Raw genomic sequence first — 19,145 nt, 5'->3', positions numbered from 1 at the left:
TGTCACTGCAGAAGCATAGCACCCACCCTACAGTTCTGCCCTGGTTAACACTGTTTGCTCTGTCAGCACTGTTGTCGATGTTTAATGCTCTTTATGGAGTTAGCTGTTAGCCGCCATCTCAGCCACCTCCATGTTGGGAACCGTGTCCAGACAATTCATTCACTCTGAATTTGCATGGAGCCCCTTTAAGTGTTTTCATTTACAAGGTTGTTGATTAGTAAACCAGACACTGATGGCGCAGCCTTGTCTTGTACCTCTCTATACGGGCCTTTTTTTCCAACCAAAAATGTTTTGCGATGGTTGGTGGTGGTTACTTGCCTAAAAAATATTTCAAAGGGAGTACATTGTCGAAAAAAAGTTTGAGCCACTGATCTAGCACCATCATGTGGTTCAACTTTTAATATGTCCAATACTTTGTTTTAGACATTACCATCTGCCTTGACTGTACTTTGTGTTTGTGTTTAGTGCTAATTAGCAACATTAGCATACTAAAATGCTAACCTATGATAATAAACACAGTAAGCATAGCTCATAGCGTCGCTGTGCCTACAGGCTTCACGTATGAGAACAGACAGAGTCTTCTCTCCGTACTTGGGTGTTCATCTCATCTGCATTTGTGCACGTTTTCTGAAAGCTTATGGATACGGACGAAACATACCACCATAAATTGTGGGAGCAGTGCAGTAGTAAAGCGAGACATGACTGTAGGACATGAGAAATACATAGCAGACCTGAACAAAAATGAGGAAAAGAATTCTTCGTCAACATGTTGGGATGTATTTCATGGCCCCACAGAAACATCTATCATGCTGCCTCTGTTAAAAGGTGGATTATTACGAGCTACTCCACTGTCGCCATCTTTGTTGTTGTCAGAAACTTCTAACTCTGCCCTCTAGTGAATACATCTATGCCAACGTAAAGGTTGCATGAAAGTTTGAGGGTAGTGATCATCACAATGTTTGAAATCAACATATCTGTATTCATACATAGAGTGAGTATAAATAGGCCTTCACTCTCAGTGCCCTGCATCCTTTATCGTTGGTATAAATACATCCACTAGATGGCACTAGAAGCAGAATTCAAAGCTTCTGAAAGCTACAAACATGGCAGGAGTGGCAGAGTTCGTGCTGTAGACACCAGTGGTCTGTAAGGGCCACTAAACACATTGCAACAGATGCGTCTTTCTTAAACTACGCTACACTGCCCCCATGATTTTCGGTGGTACTGTTCCGTTTCATCCATATCCGTTAGCTTTCAGAAAACGTGCACAAACGCGGACTAAGTGAACACAGAGTATGGACAGAAGGCTCGGTCTGTGTCTGTATCTAACGTTGAGCATAAAAGAACCATTAGTTTTGTTAAGCAATAATGTGAATGCGATATAAACAGAGAACTGAAAAGAATCCAATCTGAAAACAAAAGAAGCTGAAAACTGCTCTGAATTCAACCCTGACCTCTGCAGATGAAACTGCTGCACAAATCCATCATCTCTTTTACACATTTATTTTGAAACAGCACAAAAGTGTATGGCATTTCAGCAAGCAGACCATAACCATGGAAAAGAAAATGACATGAAGTTTCCACTATTGAGCTATATAAATATGATATTATGACATATAAAAGATACAAACAAAAAGAAAATCCACTCTTGGGCCTCCATCACGTGACCATGAAGGCTGTTTTTGAAACATACAAAAGAAACGTGAGAACAGCAAGCACTGATTCTGTAGATAAAAAAAGAACCGTCTCAAAGAGATAAACATTTGTATTCATACACATTAAGACAACACAACCCCCACACTCTCCCTCTGCTTTGTAATTACAATGTATAGCTACCTCTGGGGGGGAAATCTTTTAAACTTCAAATTGTTTGGAAAAAAAGGGAACAGTACAAGTACAAATACTATACGTATTCACATTATCATAGCAAGTTACTAAAACCAGAACGCTTTCTTTTAGTGTAATATGTATTTACATGGCAAAACATACACATATACTACTGGCAGGAAGCCTGACCTCTCTTCTTCTAGCTTAACGATTAACAACATCACACATTATTCACACTACACAGGTTACAGACCTCCAGTAACCTCGTCTCCTCATAAAATGCTGTCAGATTCTCTCGTCATGTCTCTGTTGTAGGTAAATCGAATCAATTCGACGCAACCAACTCACACAGATACCAACAGCAGTGATGTGTTTCGTATAAATAAATATTATAGCAACATAAAAATCAGTGTTAAAATTCTCCAAACACTCCTCTTCATGCTCCAGATGTCTTGAGATCTTAGCATGAGATCAGTTTTAGGATGTTAAAGCTGATCTCATGCCGGAAAAATGAACAAGGACAAGTATGAATACAACAAACAATGTTAGGTACAAAAATATCGGCACTACAGCTGTCAGGAGTACAGTGGGAGGTGAATGTATTTAAGTGTGTTACATGTAAAAACAGGCAGGTGGCTACAGTCAGTGCAGAGTGATTGAGATGGAAGGACAAGACGTATTAAACACAGTATGGCTGATATATAAATGCTTTACTTGGGAGGCTGTTTGAGTGCCTTTCCACTCGAGTCTATCACAGGTGTGTTCAGTTAAGTGACCAGTAATATGATCAAACATGCAGTTACAATCGCACAGAAGATGTGCCATAGATTAGACTGAAACTGTTTATGGTGGCTAAAAAAAAACTGCACAGGAAGCAGCTGTTTCATTTCAGGATCAACATTCATGTTCTATAGCCTCTCCCCGCCGTCATGACCCCCAACTCCTCGTTGTAGACGATCTGTCTGTCCCCCGCCCCCCCTTCTCTACTGGGGCTTATCTGTCTTGTGTGCGGTGAGGAAGGCCATGCCGTGGGTCCTGAAGTGGGTGTTGAGGTCTGAGGCCTTGTCGAAACGCCGGCCGCACACCTTGCAGCCCAGATTCCCGTCTCCGTCCTCACCCTGTGCCTGAGGGGAGCCCGCAGGCGAGCCGTCGGGAGAGCCGTGTGCACGTGGGGTGCTGCGGTCGGCGTCACCCTGGGTGTCCCGCACGCGGTGAGTGATGAAGCGGTGCCGGCTGAGAGAGCCGGCTGACGCGAAGCAAACGCCACACTGCAGACACTGGAAGGAGGCGGTGTCGGCCCGGTGCTGTGGGATGTGGCGCTGAAACTCCGCCCCGTCCTCCGTGGTGAAGCCGCAGGGGACACAACGGAAAATGTTGTCTTCCTCCTCCGGCTCATTAGGTGCCGACGATGCAGATGCAACAGACGCCCTGGTTCTCTTTGCAGGACCTGCAGCACCCTCCTCACCTTCCTCGGTGGCGTTTTCTTCCTCGTCTCCTGCCCTGACTCCAGGAGGTCCACCTTCACCGTCCTGTTCTGAGGAGCTACCTTGTCCTTCTGCCCCTGTGGCCGCACGCTTCCTCGTCATGGGTCTATCCTGAGGACACAAAAACAGAGAGAGAGCGTTGGCAATACTGACACACAAAACAAACAGAGCGAGGGGACTCGTATATACAAAATATTATAGTATGCCGTTTCTGCAGTGAGAATATAAAAAAAATCTAACAGAACTGACTTTTTTTTAATAATAGGAAATGAGGCAATATGTGCGTTTAGCTTCAGACTATCTATATCCAGAAACAGGGAGACCGTTATGAACATGGTCTTAACTCACCTGTCCATCTGTGGTTCTGTGATGAAGCCGAATATGCTTGTCCAGTAAGAACCGACTACCAAAGGTGCGCTTTCCTTCTGTGCAATATCTGAAAAATAAAACAGATTTTAACAAACTCTGAGCCTAACTGATATAACCTGGTGGATATTTGGGAGTTTGTAAAATTCTAATTACAATATCAGGCAATAGTAAAGACAAAAAAAATAAGAGAAAATGATTTTCATAAGCACGTAACTTTAATAAAAAAAATCCAAGGTATGTGTATAAAAATAAGTGACAAAGACACAAACTGAGGCATTTTACAGTGTAAAACTCAACACATCAGAGCTCTCTGGTGGACAAACTATGTAACAGTCAAACTGTTTCTGAAGGTCCAAAACCCAGTTCAGCATTTCTGTACTGCAATTTAATGTTACTTATACATGTTACAATAATGAAAAGCTCAATACTGGTTTGTTAAGAGACTCCGTGTTTGTGAAGAACAAAGGACACTGATCCGACGATATATGTACTAAATCAAAGCTGCATATTTTCACCACGATAAAAATAAAACACATAGAAAAATATTTTTATATAACTTGTCTAAAAAGCAGGAACCTCTATGTGGTCAGCTGAGACCTGGTATTTAAACTGAACTGTTGAAACTCGACATTATGTTAATCTAGAAGAAGAATGTGTCGTCTAAATGATAGAGAAAATTAGTTTCAATTTTTTCTACTGTCCTTTAATTTGTGCATTGTGCAATGCTTTGTTTAGTAGGATAAAAATGAGACAAACTATAAAACACATATTTAATGAAAGCTTAAGTGACTCACTGGCAATGGAAGACTCTCTTGTTGCCCTCGTGAATGACACGCTCGTGACGCCTCAGGCTGGAAGACGTGCTGAACGTGCCTCCACAAATACGACAAGGGAACTTGGCAGCAAACACACATAAAAACACACACAGACACACACACACACACACAGGCAGATCAGGTAAGATAAAAGAGTCTCAGTCAAATGTGCTGCAGTGCAAACAGGAAATTAACAACAGCCTCCCTCAGAGTGCTGGTGCTTCTTATTCTTCTTTACCACCATGAGTGGAGGTCATCTTTAACTCACACAGTGCAGGTAGCTAAATAAAATGTTCAACTTCATCATCAGATTAAACACAGTCAGACTAAAATATATAATAGTATGCCACACCTTGCCGTGCTCCATCTTCACATGACTCAGATAGTCATCGTTGTCGGTGAAGGTGGTCTGGCATTGGGGGCAGGTCCACTCAGTCTGGGGGGGTGGATGACTGCCGGCCCCCGGGGCGGTTGAGTTAGCCCCCGGAGCCTCGTAGTCTTCATCCTCGTCATCATCCTCTTCCTCCTCCTCTTCCTCCTCCTCCTGTTCCCGCCCCCAGTCCTCTCCGTCAGAGTTGTCAGGTTTTCCAGAGGATTTTGATTTGAGGCCAGACGGACCGGATGTGTTGGCAGGGGCCGAGGCAGGGTTAGAGGCATCGGACTGAGACTCTGTCTGTTTGGCGGATGGTCCTCTGTGAGCCGTCTGAGAGGGACGACAGTAAAGTGTGAGAGAGAAGAGACACACACAGAGCATTCAGGATTCATTTACCATTGAAATACAGATTTACTGAAAGACAAAAGATGACTCTCAAAAAAACATTTCTGGTACTAAAACATTTTGTACTTGGTATAGAACTTAGGACAAGGTCACCGGGGAGGAACCTTGCTAAGGCCGATCCAAGACATTGCTGTATGCCTTAGCTGACACCACATTCACTGTAGAGAGCAATGAATGGGCAACACATAAAGGCAAAATGGTAGTTCATGATTTGCACTGATATCTAAATTAATATCTAAAATGTGTGATGTTTCTAATCAGAAAACGCACCTTAATATGCTCCATCATCGATCCTTTCTGGGCATAGAGCTTCGTGCAGTCAGGACACTTGAACACATGCACTTTTTGCTTGGCTAAATGAGTGTCAAAGTGCATGTACAGCAAGGGTTTTTGGGTAAAAACCGTATCACACATCACACACTTGTAGATCATTCTGCAAAAGAAGAGAAATACAAAAGAATTTATATTTCAGGGAACTACTTTCAGATTTATGATCATAGGTTTTAAACATCCTCTGACCTTTAAGAAAGGGCTGAAAATGTGCCATGTATTGTTTTGGTCGTAGAAGTATACATACTTGGCCTGTCCTCCAGTGAGTGTTGGGTGCTGGGTGCTGATGTGGCTCTGGGCGCTGGGGGAAGACTTGAAGGCCATGGGGCAGCTGGGGCACTTGTGGAAGACCTCGCAGTGAGCGGTCTGAATGTGTGACTTGATGGAGTTCAACCCTCCGAACACGACCTGGCAGCTTGAGCACCTGGACAAGTTCATGATACACAATGTGATGCGATATCGCATGGACAGGAAAACAATTTTAAATGTAGTATCCTAAAACAACCGCTACAGAGAACATCTAAAAATCAGTGGACAGGAAGTTTTTTGTGTGTATTTGTACTTTGTAACCAATAAAAGCCACTAACAAACTGCAAAATTAGTAATTTTCATGCAAACCTTAATTAACAGTCCCTTTAAATTGAAAATAATACATGAATATTAGGCCTTTTCAAAGAGCTGTTGTTGATGATAGCCCTACTAGAATTCAAATACATTTGCTTTTTTCATTTGGTGCTCTGGGTCATCGAAAAATACTTAAAAATTTGACAATCTGAAATAACTAAATGGTGCTTTTTTTGTGCTACCTGAAGCTATGTGATATGATCATTTAGCAAATCATTACATTGCTACTGTAGGATTCATGTGTGTGGTGTTTGAGGACGTGTCTCAACACCTGTATCCAATGCGCCTGGCAAAGTGCAGACAGGCCTCCTCCAGGTGGGTCTGGAAGCTGGCCTGCCGGGCGATCCCACCACACTCAGGACAGACATGCGGCGCTCTGTGTTTATGGATCCTCTGGTGGGCGGACACGGCACACGAGTTGGGCAGCATCATGGGAGGCGAGCATTGCGTACATGTCTGAAACAGAAACAAAAAGTGAACTCAAACAGTGACCACCAGCATTTCATAACAGCAGGTTATCAGCAGCCTGACACAAAGACTCACTGAGTTGGGAGCAGCTCTGATCTGCTGAAAGTGGGTGACCAGCTCAGCCTTTCCAGAGAACTGTGTTTGGCACTCTGGACATTTGAAGTTGTTGTACTGCAGCCCTTCTGCCTTTTTGCAAGGCAGAGGCATCAGTGCTTGGGGGCCCTGAGGTGTGCGGCGGACTGGCCGAGGCTGAGCTGCTGCTGGGGATGAAGCATCCTTCATTGGGCTGGAGTTGGCGGAGACGGCGGGGCCCCCAGATGTGGTGGAAGGAGAGGAGACTGGAGGAGAGGAGGACGAAGAGGAGAGCAGGCCTGGTCATCCACAGGTGGAAATCAGAAGAGACAGATGGGACGTGGTCAATGGAGAATGAATCGCAAATGAAAGAGGAATATATATATATTTTTTTATTATTTATTATTTTTTTAAATATCACCAAAATAACTTATTTTTGTGGTTCTTGCTGTTCTCTGCTTTAACAGAAACTAAAATATATCATGTAGAGCTGAAACAATTAGTCAATCAACAGAAAATGTACAGGCAAGATGTTTTATTGATTAATCGCTTGTCATTTTTTAAACAAAAATGCCCCTGACTGTGTAGCTCCAGCTCCTCACTTTCACAATATTTGCCAGGTTTTAAAAATCTTTTATGACAGTAAACTGAATATCTTTAGGTTTTGGACTATTGAGCAGCCAAAACAAGCGATCTGAAGATGTCTCAGAGAAATTTGATGGATAGTTTTCACTATTTACTGATGTTTTATAGAGCAAACAATTAATTGAGAAAATAACTGACAGGTTGCAGCTGTAGCATGATGTTAACACCATAACTGAATGTTGACTGCAAAAGCATCAAACACACTTCATGCAGAACTCATTCTAGGGCTGCAACGAATAGGCAATTACTTTGTCAATCAATTGAAAAAAAAGATTAACATACAATTTAATGATCGATCGTTTGTAATTTATTGAAAAAATTCTGTTAATGACTTATCAAAATGTGAGAATTTTATGCTTTTCTCGGTTTAATATAACTGTAAATGTCTTATCTTTGAGTTTTTGACTTTTGGTTGGACAAAACAAGAAAAACCTGACGATGCAACATTGGGTCCTGGGAGACTGTTATTGGCAAATTTCTGTATTTTCTGACATTTTATTGACTAAATGATTTTTTGATTAAATCATCATGAAAACACAAGTGTGTAAAATTACAATAGCTAACTTCTATAAAAATAACTTTTTGTTTTCTTTGTTGAAACTGTCACTATCCATGCAGTATTATATGATACAGATAATCTCCTAGTGCCACTATTGGCATTTGCAAGTATCCACCACACCTCAACGAAAATAGCTAATCAGAGCTGAGAAGACTATCGCAGCTCTCAATCATGTCAATCACAGCTCCTGAACTGTGGTCAAACTGTCAAACTAGGCAGCGTTGATCAAATATGAGTCAAGATTCTGTTACTGCATTGCTTAATTCTCCCCCGACACATTTTTAGAAACATATTTTGGTGTACTGTTTAGCTGTAAAATGAGAACGTTTGTGATCCAACAGTCATGTTGAAAACAGCTGAGTTAAAACAAAGCACACCACACCAGCCAGAGCAAACATTCTCATTTTACAGCTAAACAGTACACTAAAATATGTTTCTGAAAACACTGAGGTGAGAAATAGGCAATGCAGTAACAAAATTTTGGTTCATATTTGATCAGCGCTGCCTAGTTTGACTGCAATTAACGAGCAGTGACTGCCAGCTGCCTCAGTTCTGATTGGCTGTTTTTGTTCACATGAGATGGATTCTCGCAAATGCAATTAGAAGCACTATGAGGAAGAGCGGGAGTTTGATTTTTCAAAGATCATTTGTCTTTTCATAAAAGTTACAAACTGTAGCTTTAAACAATTATTTCAATAACTGTTAGCTCCCACTCTACTTACCACCGATGGGTGTTATGTCCTGCTGTCCAATCATCTGCTCTACAGTGACAGGCCTCATGACCAGGTGTGAGCACTGCATGACCAGCCCACGCTCCTTATGCTCCCTGGCATGCAGCAGAAGACTGCACTTATTGAAGAAGGCCAACCTCTTAGCACAATGGTTACAGGTCACCTCGATACGAAGTGATCGTCTGTCGTAGTGTCGAGCCAGGCTGCGCTCCAGGGCGAAAGCATCTCCGCACTCCAGGCAGCGATACCCTGTTGCTGGGAGCGGGAGACCCCATTCAGGTGGTGGAGGTGCCGAGAGGTCGGGTTTGTAGCTCGGCAAAAGGTTCTTACTGTTAAGAATTTTGTTAAAAGCCTCAACAAGGCTTGACTGACTGCGGGAGATGACAGCACCTGTGCTGTTGACGATGGAGGCGGGTTTGTTTGGCTGGAGGGCACCGCCGATGATGGTGCTGCTACCTCCATTAGCTGTCTTATTAGTGGCTGTACGTACGCTTATTCCTCCAGCAGCAACTGAGAACTTTGGAGAGGAGGCCACAGCGGGAGTTGCAGGCAGGGCAGCAGATTTAGTGATGCTTACAGCAGTCGCAGACACCTTGGCCTTGTCAGATGCAGCCATTTTGTTTTGGACTTTCGTGGCGGCAGCTAGCATGACGCTGCTGGCTGCGAGCGTAGACACAGGCAAAGCATTGAGAGCACTTACTTTCTGGGAAGTTGTCGTCATGTGACCAGGGGAACCTTCAAGTTTTTGGGCCTTGTTTCCTAACACCTTACGTTCCCCAGTTTGAGCTTTAGGGTCCAAACCTTTCCCCGCAGCACCACCTTTAGGCGCCACCCTTGTGACAGTTCTGGTGATTCCACCTGTGGATGTTTTAATTGTTTTTATTCTGACTTTGAGGGGTCGGGCTGGAGCTCCAGAAGCAGCTGGTACAGCAACACCTGCTTCCCCTCCGTCAGTGGCAGGAGGTTTAGGCTTGCCATCATCTACCTCCATCTTCTCCTCACTTGTTCTCCCATTTTCTTCCTTGTCAGTTTTGCCATCTGTGACCTTCTCTATCCCGTTTCCCACTTCCATCTCTTCCTCCTCCTCTTTGGGCTCCCGCAGTTCAGAAGGGGGTGGAGTGGAGGCCACTGCAGGGCTGGAGCACCTCTTAGCTGCTACTTGAGCAGTTGATTTTGGCACCTCTGGTTCGGGACTCTCTGGTGAGTCTCTCTCCTCTATGACGTGTTCTGGATGCCTGTCTTCCAGCTGGGGACTCTCTGCTGAACCAGACTGGGGTGTTGATGAAGTCAGAGATGCCCCTGAAGGAGTGTCCCCAGGTTTAGGATGAGATGCAGTAGAGGATGTGGGCTGCGTTGAGATAGAATCCGACTTGTATCGTCGGCTCAGCTGAGTGCAAGTTGGGGAGTCTGGGTTCTCTTGGATCACCAGTGGACTCCCCAAATCAGGGTCAGAATCATCCTCCTCCATCTGCTGGTGCTGAAATCCAGCAGGGGCACCTTTGGGACCTCCATTAAAAGGCTGAGATGAGTGCAGCGGGTGTGACGAGAGGGCAGAGGGTGGAGTAGGAAGCAGAGGCTTGGAAGGGGGAAAGAAAGGCGAGGCTAGTCCGACGGCCCCACCTCCAGCCAGAGGAGACGACCCAGCTGACAGAGAGGAAGATGAGGGTAATGATGCTTTGACACCATCTGCCCTCTCTTGGCCTGTATCCTGCTGCTGCTGGTGCTGCTGCTGTAGGAGTTGCATCTTCCTGGCCCGGCCCACTGGATCTCCAGACCCCTGTGCCACAAGTGGTTTAAGTCTGTTGAAAATGTTCCCTCCTGACTTGTGAGACTTGGCTGCGCCAGCACCTGCTGCCTCTGAGGACACTTTAGGGGTGTTAATTGACCATGGCGCTCCGTTAGACTGGGTCTGGCTGAGGGGAAGGGGCGTAGAAACACCAGACGCCCCAAAACCGTTGTGGTTGAGTGCCTCAGATTCGGCCATTCCAGGGGCACACGCACCTAGTCTTGGACCCACATCTACCCCTGCAATCACATCAATAGCGTCCTGCTCTGTGTCTCCCTCCCCACCATCTACGGTCTCAAGGCGCACTTTATTCTTCACAATCACACTAACAATTGAGGTGTCCGCCTGGGGGTCTGAGGGGCTCGGCGGTCTCAAGGATGAGCCAACACCCACCACACCGTCTGACTTTCCCAGGGGTGCACCTGCAGCTCCATGGGGTCCCTCTGCCTCATCTGGGGCAGACTGGATGGCCTCTTTGGCATCTATGTCAGGAATGTCAAATGCTGCCAACAGGTCATCAAAATCTGGGGTCTTCATGTCCCCCATACCGGGATTAACTCCTGTAAAAACACAGATTCATTCACATAGTAGCAGCAGGAAGCAAAATACACTGGCATGAATCTGCCTGTGTTGTTGTCCATCAAGCTCTGCCTTGCTAGCATGCTACAAAACCTCAATATGCAAAACATTAAAATCGACCATAGTCTTTAAAATGATCACATTTTCGTTAATTCCGCGCATATAAAGTCTTGCATGCATCTTCATTTGACACAAACTAACAAGCTAAGGCTGGTTAGCTTGTTATCAGGGAAGCTAGCTAAGCTATCAGGACCCTGCACTAGCATCTCTGTTAGCCAGCTAGCGCGCTAGCGGCGGCGTTTCTGCATCCAACCCCTCCTCTGGTAACAGGTTCAGCACTAATTTGCTATGAATGGGACACACTGCTCCTACAGTGCTTTCAGTGCATGCTTCGGTTTGCAGTGGTGACCGTTAGCGAGTCAGTTCAACCGGGACAGCGTCTCGTAGCAGCGACCTCGGTTATTTTGAGCTAGCGATATTCCTTCCCGACTGAGGCTGGCTAGCTGGCCGCTGAGCTCCAGCCAAGACAGAGAGGGGTCATTTAGCTAACTAGCTAGCGTTCGCCATTAAAAAAAGCAACTGGAGCGGTTTGCTGAGGTATGGTTTGACAGCGAGAACAACCTGGTGATCGTAGGGTCGACGATGTCGCAGAAGAGGATGGCTGGGATGGGGATTTACGTTTAATATTTCATGTATTTTGATTGTTTACCTGGATATGCGATTCCCGACTATCCTAGCTCGTTTTCAGCTGAAAATGCTGCGCTTCCCGTCACGTGACCGGAGACATCCTATCAGGATGAGATAGCGCTGGAAAAATGCATGGAGGGTGCTGCAAACGACACGTATATTATTTCTACTGTGATTGACATAAAACATTAATAAATGTCCTCACTGGGCTATTTTTAAACCTCACGAAGAACCCTTTGACCAGGTGTCTCTACATAGCACACACATTTCTGTCCACCCAGTCTACTTACAGCACTTGTCAGCAGTATGAGGATCTAACCTGAGGGCAACAAGAACACCAAGAGGCAACATATTTATACATAGCTTTTATTGCAAAAAACACAAAGACATGACAGGAGTGTGGCTAACTGTTTAAGAGCCTGTCATCACAAAGTCTCTTCTCATGGGTCAATTATCAGTAATTATACCATGTAGACAAAATGTGGGGTAAAGAGCGTACAAGGCAATATGAGAGTGGGGCCATATTACATGTTTAGGATGATATCAATTTATATTACAGGGCAGTCCAATTTTACACTAGTCATTCAGTACTGTTACACTGGTGCTTTTGAGTCTGACAGAAAAAGATGGTATTAAATGTCAGAATGCGGTCTCATGCTGGCCTATCAGTGCGACAATGCATCAGCAATATTTTCATATATTAAAGTAATCCTGCATTAGTCTGCAATTGTTCAGTTGTTTTTTTCTAAATGATGTCTAAAGATTGTGTCCGTCTCTTTAGTTCCTCACTTCTTCTTCTCTTCATCCTTTTTGCCCTCTGGCTTGTTTCCAGTCTGGGAGGCCAGGGAGCCCATGGCGTTGCGGATGGCCTCGTTGTTTGGGTCAACACCAGGCAGGTTCTCCAAGACGCTCTGAAGGAACTCAGGGTCTTGCATGACGTCATAGTCATCTTCCTCCTATTCAATTACAATAGAGGATAACATAGGTTAGAATGAATTAGGTCTTCATTTAACAGGTTTTGAGTACCCAAACTATGCCTGCTCATCTCATACGCCACTGGCTCCAGTAGTGTTTTTACATTTCATTCCGCTTTTTATGTCTGCAACCTCCTGTCTACGATGGACTTGCTTGAGAAGCACCGTTGTTGAGGACTTGGCTCAGATTAATCTGATCCCCTTTGATTTGGCGGTGGGAACCTCTAGCGACCACATGCCTTTGCTGACGTCGACCCCAGCAGGATTCAAACCCTGGACCTTCAGCATGGAAGACGAGTGCTCTAACCATTACATTAGAGAGGCCCTCAGTGTTTACATTTCAACATTTTCAAATTAAAAATGTCATAATGTCAAACTTTGTTGTTGCAATTGGGAGAAAATGTAAAAATCTTTAGCTTCCACTTACCATTACCAGCACACACAACAGGATTTAAATCTTGATAAAAATGTTTATACCAAATTCACCTTGGGAGTCAAACACGTTTCTATGTACACAGGCCTGTACCTCTGACTTTTTAAGATATCATCTGATGCAGGAGCTCATTTGTAAATACTGATTCACTTTTCCCTCTCAGACTGTGGATGCCAGAATTAACTCCTCCACTTCTTGCAACTCTATGAGAATGCACAGGGGCCAGGAGACCCCCATTTCACAATTGCTATACAGTTTCATTTGAAACATCATATAATGTCTCACCTTGGCAGATTCTGCAGTGTCCATGGGGGCTTCTGTATCCATTTCTCCATACTCTGTTCACATAACAAGTGAAAAGAGCTTATTACCTTCACAGACACACCAGCAGCTTAGTTACCACAAGTGACAAAAAGAGCATACATTTCTATGATAATCAAATGGAACGCACCTCCTCCAGCAAGAGACATCTGCATGGCGTAGGCAATCTGCTCCTCCTCTGTCATGCTGCTGAAGTCAGGAAGCACTGCCGCACCACTCTCAGGCTGAGATACTGACATCTTCAGTAAGGCCTCTTCTGACTCTGTGTGAAAATCAATCCAAACTAAGTGTCATCCCATCAAATCAGCATTGTGTCATAAGTGAAAGCTACTGTCTGTCAATACTCCAATTACCATCTGCGCTGGGTGTGGGCATGCCCGCCTCAGCTGCAGAAGCAACAGCAGCTCTGCGGGCCTCTTCCTCCTGCCTCTGTCGCTGCTCCTCCATTGATACACGAAGGGCCTACATGAATGCAGAGACAGCACAGTGAGAGGTGGAGGCAAAGGGCATGTCTTCTTGCTCTATTTTTTTTGCTAACAAAACAACTGAGCAATTCAGAACTCAAGTTTCTTGCATCCCTGGCCATAGGATGCCCATAGCCTGTCATGGTCTTTATTAAACTCTCTCTTTGCAGCAATGAGATTTTAGTGAGGAACAGTGACACATTCCTTTAGTGTTGCTATTTTTATTACTATGCAGCCAAGGTTGGAAATTAGCATCAGCCACCAGCCAAATGCTGGCAAAATATGCAAATGACTGCTAGATTTGCTTTACTCACCAGTCAAAAAACAACTGTAATCAATTGAGTGGCTGGCAGAGTTTTTAATTCACCATTTACAGTGGCAGGTGGACAAAAAAACCCTATTTGCAGCATCACATTGGCCTCCTACGTGTGGATAAGTTTCTAACCTCAGACTGGTTCCAAGGAGCTGATACACGTCTTTGCTATGTAAACAGCATCTCATACATTGGTGTTTAATTGAGTATCTAATTAGTTTTCTGCTCTATTTGTACAACTACTGTATATCATTAGTTCATAATAAGCTATGTTTTCACATTTCTGAGTTACTGTAACAAACAGGATTGTTTCCTTTGAAGGAACCCTTGATTGTCTCTCTTGAGTCAATATATCTTGGCCAATATTTATGCTGTAAAAAGTCTGCTGGCACTTGACACACATCCTTATATTGCTTACCAGGGCAAGTTCTGGATCGGCACTGGGATCCACACCAAACTCAAAGTCGCTAGCACCAAGACCCATCATAGAGCCTCCTTCACCAGCCAGGATGGGAGAGGAGAGCAGCGCATCAGCCAGACTGGGCCCTGGAGGAACTGTGACCAGGTGGGAGCCTGTCCCCTCCTTCCCATTTAAAGTATTTATAAAAGCAGTCAGCTTCTCTGTGTTCAGCTCCTGAAAAAAAAACAGTTGGAGACAGATGGCAAGACAAGTTAAACACTCAATTTCTAAATGGACAGAAATGTCAGGTATGGAAACCACGAAAATGCAACATCATGCTTTCATTTACTCACCTCTTCTCCGAAGTTGATAATATCCACATTCACTTTCTCTTTTTTCAAGCGCTTTGCCAACTTGACCAGCTGCAAAACCAGCAGGTTGGGATGAATAAAGACAGACATACATTGGCAGGTTTAGACAGTGGGAGAATGTGTTAAACTTATAATGTATAATTGGTATAAAAACATTACCCTCTGTGGGATAAGCACAAAATGTGATACAGGACTTTGAACTCACATCTTTTTCATTATCCTCCACAGGACTCCCAACAAAGGCAATGATCCTCATCTTGTGGTTTTTTCCTTGTCTGTGTTTTAGAGCCAGCTACACAGGAGAAGCATAACAAACACATGGCTATTCAAAGACTGCTGCTGCAGAAAGCAAAACCCTTTTATTTATCAATTTAGTAACTGCTAAATGGAGGCATTCTGCTAAATTAAAAACAATCATTTCAATCAGTAACATCCAAGTTACACACATGGGCCACTCTGATGCCTGTGCAGAAGCAGATCTTTCCTTTGGGCTGGACAGCGTGGAGTTTGGACAGGATGCGTCCAGAATCTGGTGTCAGTGTGGTCAGGACCTCACAGTTACTGAATGAAAACAAGACAAACACCTACAGTTATTCATCATCAGTAACAATGTACAGCAAAACTAACTACGCTATGACGTGTTGTTCAAGTGACATGAGGATTGTCAGACCCTCTTTGAGAGCTTACTTTGCCATAGTGATGAGGCCCACATTGTTTTCTGGATTGCTTCGTGTTTTGGAGTGGCAAACAATGTTGACAGCATCCTGTTGAGCCTGTAGCCTCGTTGGTAGAAAGTCTCCATTTCTCATGTATTCACTGTTGTCCACACTGAGAAGGAAATATCAGTTTAATGTGGAGCTGACACAGCTAACGTTAGCAGTTGACATGTCATTCCCATAGTTAGCTAGTTAGCATAGGCCTAGCAGCTATTTTACATATGTAGGTCAGCTCGGTCCCTCTTCACCATTAGATCTATGTGGGAAAATCTGTCTTCTTCACCGGGGAGGTACCTAGTTGGCGTTCAACAGCCTTAAACAGCTGCCGATATCATATAAAAACAGCATTAGCATGGATGGCTAACGATAGCAAGAGGTGACACCACCTAAGTCGCTGGTCGAAACGACCAATTAATCGGGGATATCAGTTGATTCAGTCAAAATGAAGCACAACAGTGTGAGGAATCGCGTTTACAAGTGTCTCTGTACATGTGACAGCTACACTAAGACTTTATTAGGACAGCAAATCTGAGCTAACTTTAGCGACAATGACTCAGCCGGTCGACACTGCGTTAGCTTGGCTAAGCGTCAGCGTCAGTTATCAGCCACTTACCCGAGAGATGAACTCAAAATTCAGGTCAAAGAACTGTTTATAAGAGTAATTATTTATTATGTTTCTCTATAAGCCTCTAACAGATCAACAAATACACAAAATGAGGCATTTGTAGAGTTCTTACCAGACCATAGTACTTTCAAGCCCCATTTTGGAAACTTCTTGTTGCTTTCTGTCGTAATCGTACAAGCTCGAAGGCTATTGGACAATGGCTGAGCAAAGCGGAATGTGATTGGTCAGAATCTGTAATCTGTAGATGAGAATGACAGAATATAACACAATAGATGGACAATTAAACTTCTGACTCAAGGTACACTTACTAGCTTTTTTTTTTTTCCTAACTTGAACTTTTAACTGTATTTTTTTTTAAGTGGATGTGACCTGTTCAGCTGTCGTGAAGATAGCCCATAATAAAATGCTTCATGGATGGTTTACTTTATTTACCTTTTCCTCTTTTTAAATTTTATTTATAACTTTTGATGTCTTCTTTTGAGCACTTACCTTGTTGTTGAAAGATAATATTAAATTGATGTCCTTTGCCGTAAGCAGATGATTTTTAAAATAATAGGTTTATAAAGCTTAAGGAGGAGTCTTTCAAAATGACTCATATTTTACTCTGCCAGTCACTACTTCCACAAAAAATACATAAACACAAACTCATCTTTCTGTGCTGAATACTTAAGAGCCAGTTTTACCTCTAGTTTGGTTTGTTCTCACAACAAGAAATTCAGGCGAGACTTTTGCAGGTTTGTCATCGATCGTATCTTTAAAGACCTAACATTATTGCTGGAAAATGTGGTGTTTGGATTCTATGGATTCCCCTATTACATCTCTTGTACTAAATATCCATTATGTTCTTTTGTTTAATTAAAAAAGATGGTAGTGCTTTTATTTAGTTGTCATGGAGACAATTCAGAATAAAATCAAATAGACTGATTTATTGAATTTGTTTGATAAATCAAAATACAGTACTTAAACATGCATATAGTACTAAAATTCATCAGGATGTTGCAATAGTCATGTGACTTATTTCCGTTGTGGTCCTGAGGTCTAGGCTGAGAGACAGGCAGGAGTAGGGAATGACATGCTAATATCACATTTTTACGCTGATACACCTAATAAAAAGACATAAAAACAGTGTTACACAATCATGGAAGACTATGAAAACACGTTCAAATTCAGAAACCAGACTGGAAACCTAGAACTGTCCTGGAAATGATATTTCACAATACAAGCGTACTCAGCAGCCATTTTCAGCTGTTTTTTTTTAAACTATTCAAAGAGCAGGCAGATTTAATTTCATCTCACTTTCATTTCCACTCCTGCTCTCCTGTGTAGAGGAATGTGCGTCTGCCTTCTTTACTTTTTAGACTGGGTTGTTAAAGTTTAGATACACTAGTCCTGGTATTCAGGCCAGTAAAATAATTCAGGCATAGAGCTAGTACAATCTTGTAAACCATAATAAGTCTTAACTGTTTAATTCTATCTTCAACAGGGAGCCAGTCCAACTCTTGAAAATGGTTTGAGCTAATATGCATTCTTGAACTGAGATTAAGGTTGACTTTTTGTCAGGTTTGTTCTGGGTTTTTTGAAGCTTACCTTTTGATCTTCAGTTATAACACTGCACCAGGTTACAGGTGTAATTATAGTGGTATGGGAATATTGATGTAACTGATGTCATCATGGTTTCCTTATCAGGGAACTTGGGATGTTTTTGCCAGATAATTTATCTTTGAATGGACCATCCCAGTGACAGGGAGGGCCATAGGTTCACTGGTCCAGTTCACATCCAAGATAAGTAACAGAACATGTTTTCTGTGTCTTTGTTCTATTGCATTCACAAAAAAAAGCTGGTTAGGTTGGTTAATTTATGCCTTGATCCAAAAACAAGACAGTCAGATTTGCCAGTGTCCAAGGATAAATTATTATCACATAACTAAGTGCTTGCTTTTTGGAACTTTTTATCATGCAAATACAGACTAGAATTGGGAAACCTAATTAAAATCCTCTTTCATGGTAAACAGAATTTGTATTGCTTTATTTATATAAGGTGAATCTTGATATAATAAATTGAGAGGCTGTTTATGGCAAATCCATTAATTTAAATTCCTGACTAATCACTGTACTTCATGTCATCTATGCAAACACTGAAATGAAATCTAACCTAACCCATAAACCAGTTGTGTGTATCAAACTGCAACACTGCGAGGGTGGCCACACCAAGAAAAAAAACTCATATTTAAACCTCACCTCACAGTATGTATCAGTCACATTGAATAACAGACACATGAGGAGTTGATATGAATAATGCGAAATAAACAAACAAAAGCATTGTGTTTTTTTCTTTAATAACTTTAATAAGTGTACAAAAACATAAAGTCCCCAAAAGAGCAGAAAAGAAAACTTCCAATATACATACTCTGTGTAAAGGCATCGATGTGATTCTTGCGAACAAAGGTGCACACATTTATTCCACTTAATTTAAAGGCAGGCGAAGACTACTTAACAAAGAATACAGGAAAAATACAGGGTGATTTAACAGTTGTTATAATAATAATAATGATCAAAATCATCACAAAGAACAACAAAGACCAAAGACAGTATTTCCTCTTACATACAGGCTTGTTGCGCTAAAGAAAGGCACATTTTTAATCCATAATCACCATTAACAAACACTTTGAAAACCAGAGGTATAAATACTATAATACATATGACTATGTACATGTTTGGTTCATAGGCTGCGTGTGTAACTGCTTCAGAGGTTTTACAGTAAGACACAGATTCAC

The 19,145-nt window shown here is 42.8% G+C and overlaps 2 protein-coding genes and 1 non-coding gene across 4 annotated transcripts; all 3 read right to left on the bottom strand.

Annotated features, from left to right (window-relative positions):
* Positions 1-1,486: 1,486 nt before the first annotated feature.
* Positions 1,487-11,864, bottom strand: znf687b (zinc finger protein 687b). 2 transcript variants are annotated; one of them, XM_033636661.2, is made up of 10 exons: positions 11,777-11,864; positions 8,694-11,048; positions 6,771-7,066; positions 6,499-6,683; positions 5,851-6,027; positions 5,544-5,706; positions 4,848-5,198; positions 4,475-4,575; positions 3,660-3,747; positions 1,487-3,422 (listed from the first exon to the last, which is right to left on the bottom strand). In XM_033636661.2, exons 2-10 carry the CDS (start codon positions 11,032-11,034, stop codon positions 2,811-2,813), a joined length of 4,314 nt encoding a protein of 1,437 aa, XP_033492552.2. In that variant the 5' UTR covers positions 11,035-11,048; positions 11,777-11,864; the 3' UTR covers positions 1,487-2,810. The 2 variants fall into 2 exon arrangements, with proteins under 2 accessions (XP_033492552.2, XP_078031751.1); XM_078175625.1 differs by having other exon boundaries at positions 6,771-7,033.
* On the bottom strand, positions 5,332-5,467 carry LOC117264224 (small nucleolar RNA SNORA13). Its single transcript, XR_004502263.1, has one exon. It is a non-coding gene; the product is annotated as a small nucleolar RNA SNORA13 (small nucleolar RNA).
* A 240-nt stretch (positions 11,865-12,104) lies between the features above and the next one.
* psmd4a (proteasome 26S subunit ubiquitin receptor, non-ATPase 4a) lies at positions 12,105-16,573 on the bottom strand. Its single transcript, XM_033636696.2, has 10 exons — positions 16,484-16,573; positions 15,718-15,858; positions 15,477-15,591; positions 15,236-15,322; positions 15,013-15,081; positions 14,678-14,893; positions 13,836-13,944; positions 13,613-13,744; positions 13,447-13,499; positions 12,105-12,710 (listed from the first exon to the last, which is right to left on the bottom strand). Exons 1-10 carry the CDS (start codon positions 16,507-16,509, stop codon positions 12,540-12,542), a joined length of 1,119 nt encoding a protein of 372 aa, XP_033492587.1. The 5' UTR covers positions 16,510-16,573; the 3' UTR covers positions 12,105-12,539.
* Between the last annotated feature and the right edge of the window lie 2,572 nt (positions 16,574-19,145).

The sequence above is a fragment of the Epinephelus lanceolatus genome, chromosome 16, assembly GCF_041903045.1.
Source record: "Epinephelus lanceolatus isolate andai-2023 chromosome 16, ASM4190304v1, whole genome shotgun sequence".
NCBI lineage: Eukaryota > Metazoa > Chordata > Actinopteri > Perciformes > Serranidae > Epinephelus > Epinephelus lanceolatus.
Note: the sequence above shows the minus strand (reverse complement) of the source record. Positions and strands in the feature narration are given on the sequence as shown.

Bases quoted from the DNA above. Each gene is read 5' to 3' on its own strand.
- znf687b (XM_033636661.2), bottom strand. From the start codon at position 11,034: ATGGGGGACATGAAGACCCCAGATTTTGATGACCTGTTGGCAGCATTT. The intron at 5,199-5,543 runs GTGCGTTTTCTG...CGTCCCTCTCAG, and splicing joins CGATGATGGAGCATATTAAG to ACGGCTCACAGAGGACCATC. The intron at 3,748-4,474 runs GTGAGTCACTTA...TTTATTTTTCAG, and splicing joins AAGAGAGTCTTCCATTGCCA to ATATTGCACAGAAGGAAAGC.
- psmd4a (XM_033636696.2), bottom strand. From the start codon at position 16,509: ATGGGGCTTGAAAGTACTATGGTCTG. The intron at 15,323-15,476 runs GTGTGTAACTTG...TCTCCTGTGTAG, and splicing joins CAGGCATCAGAGTGGCCCAT to CTGGCTCTAAAACACAGACA. The intron at 12,711-13,446 runs GTGAGACATTAT...GTAATTGAATAG, and splicing joins ACACTGCAGAATCTGCCAAG to GAGGAAGATGACTATGACGT.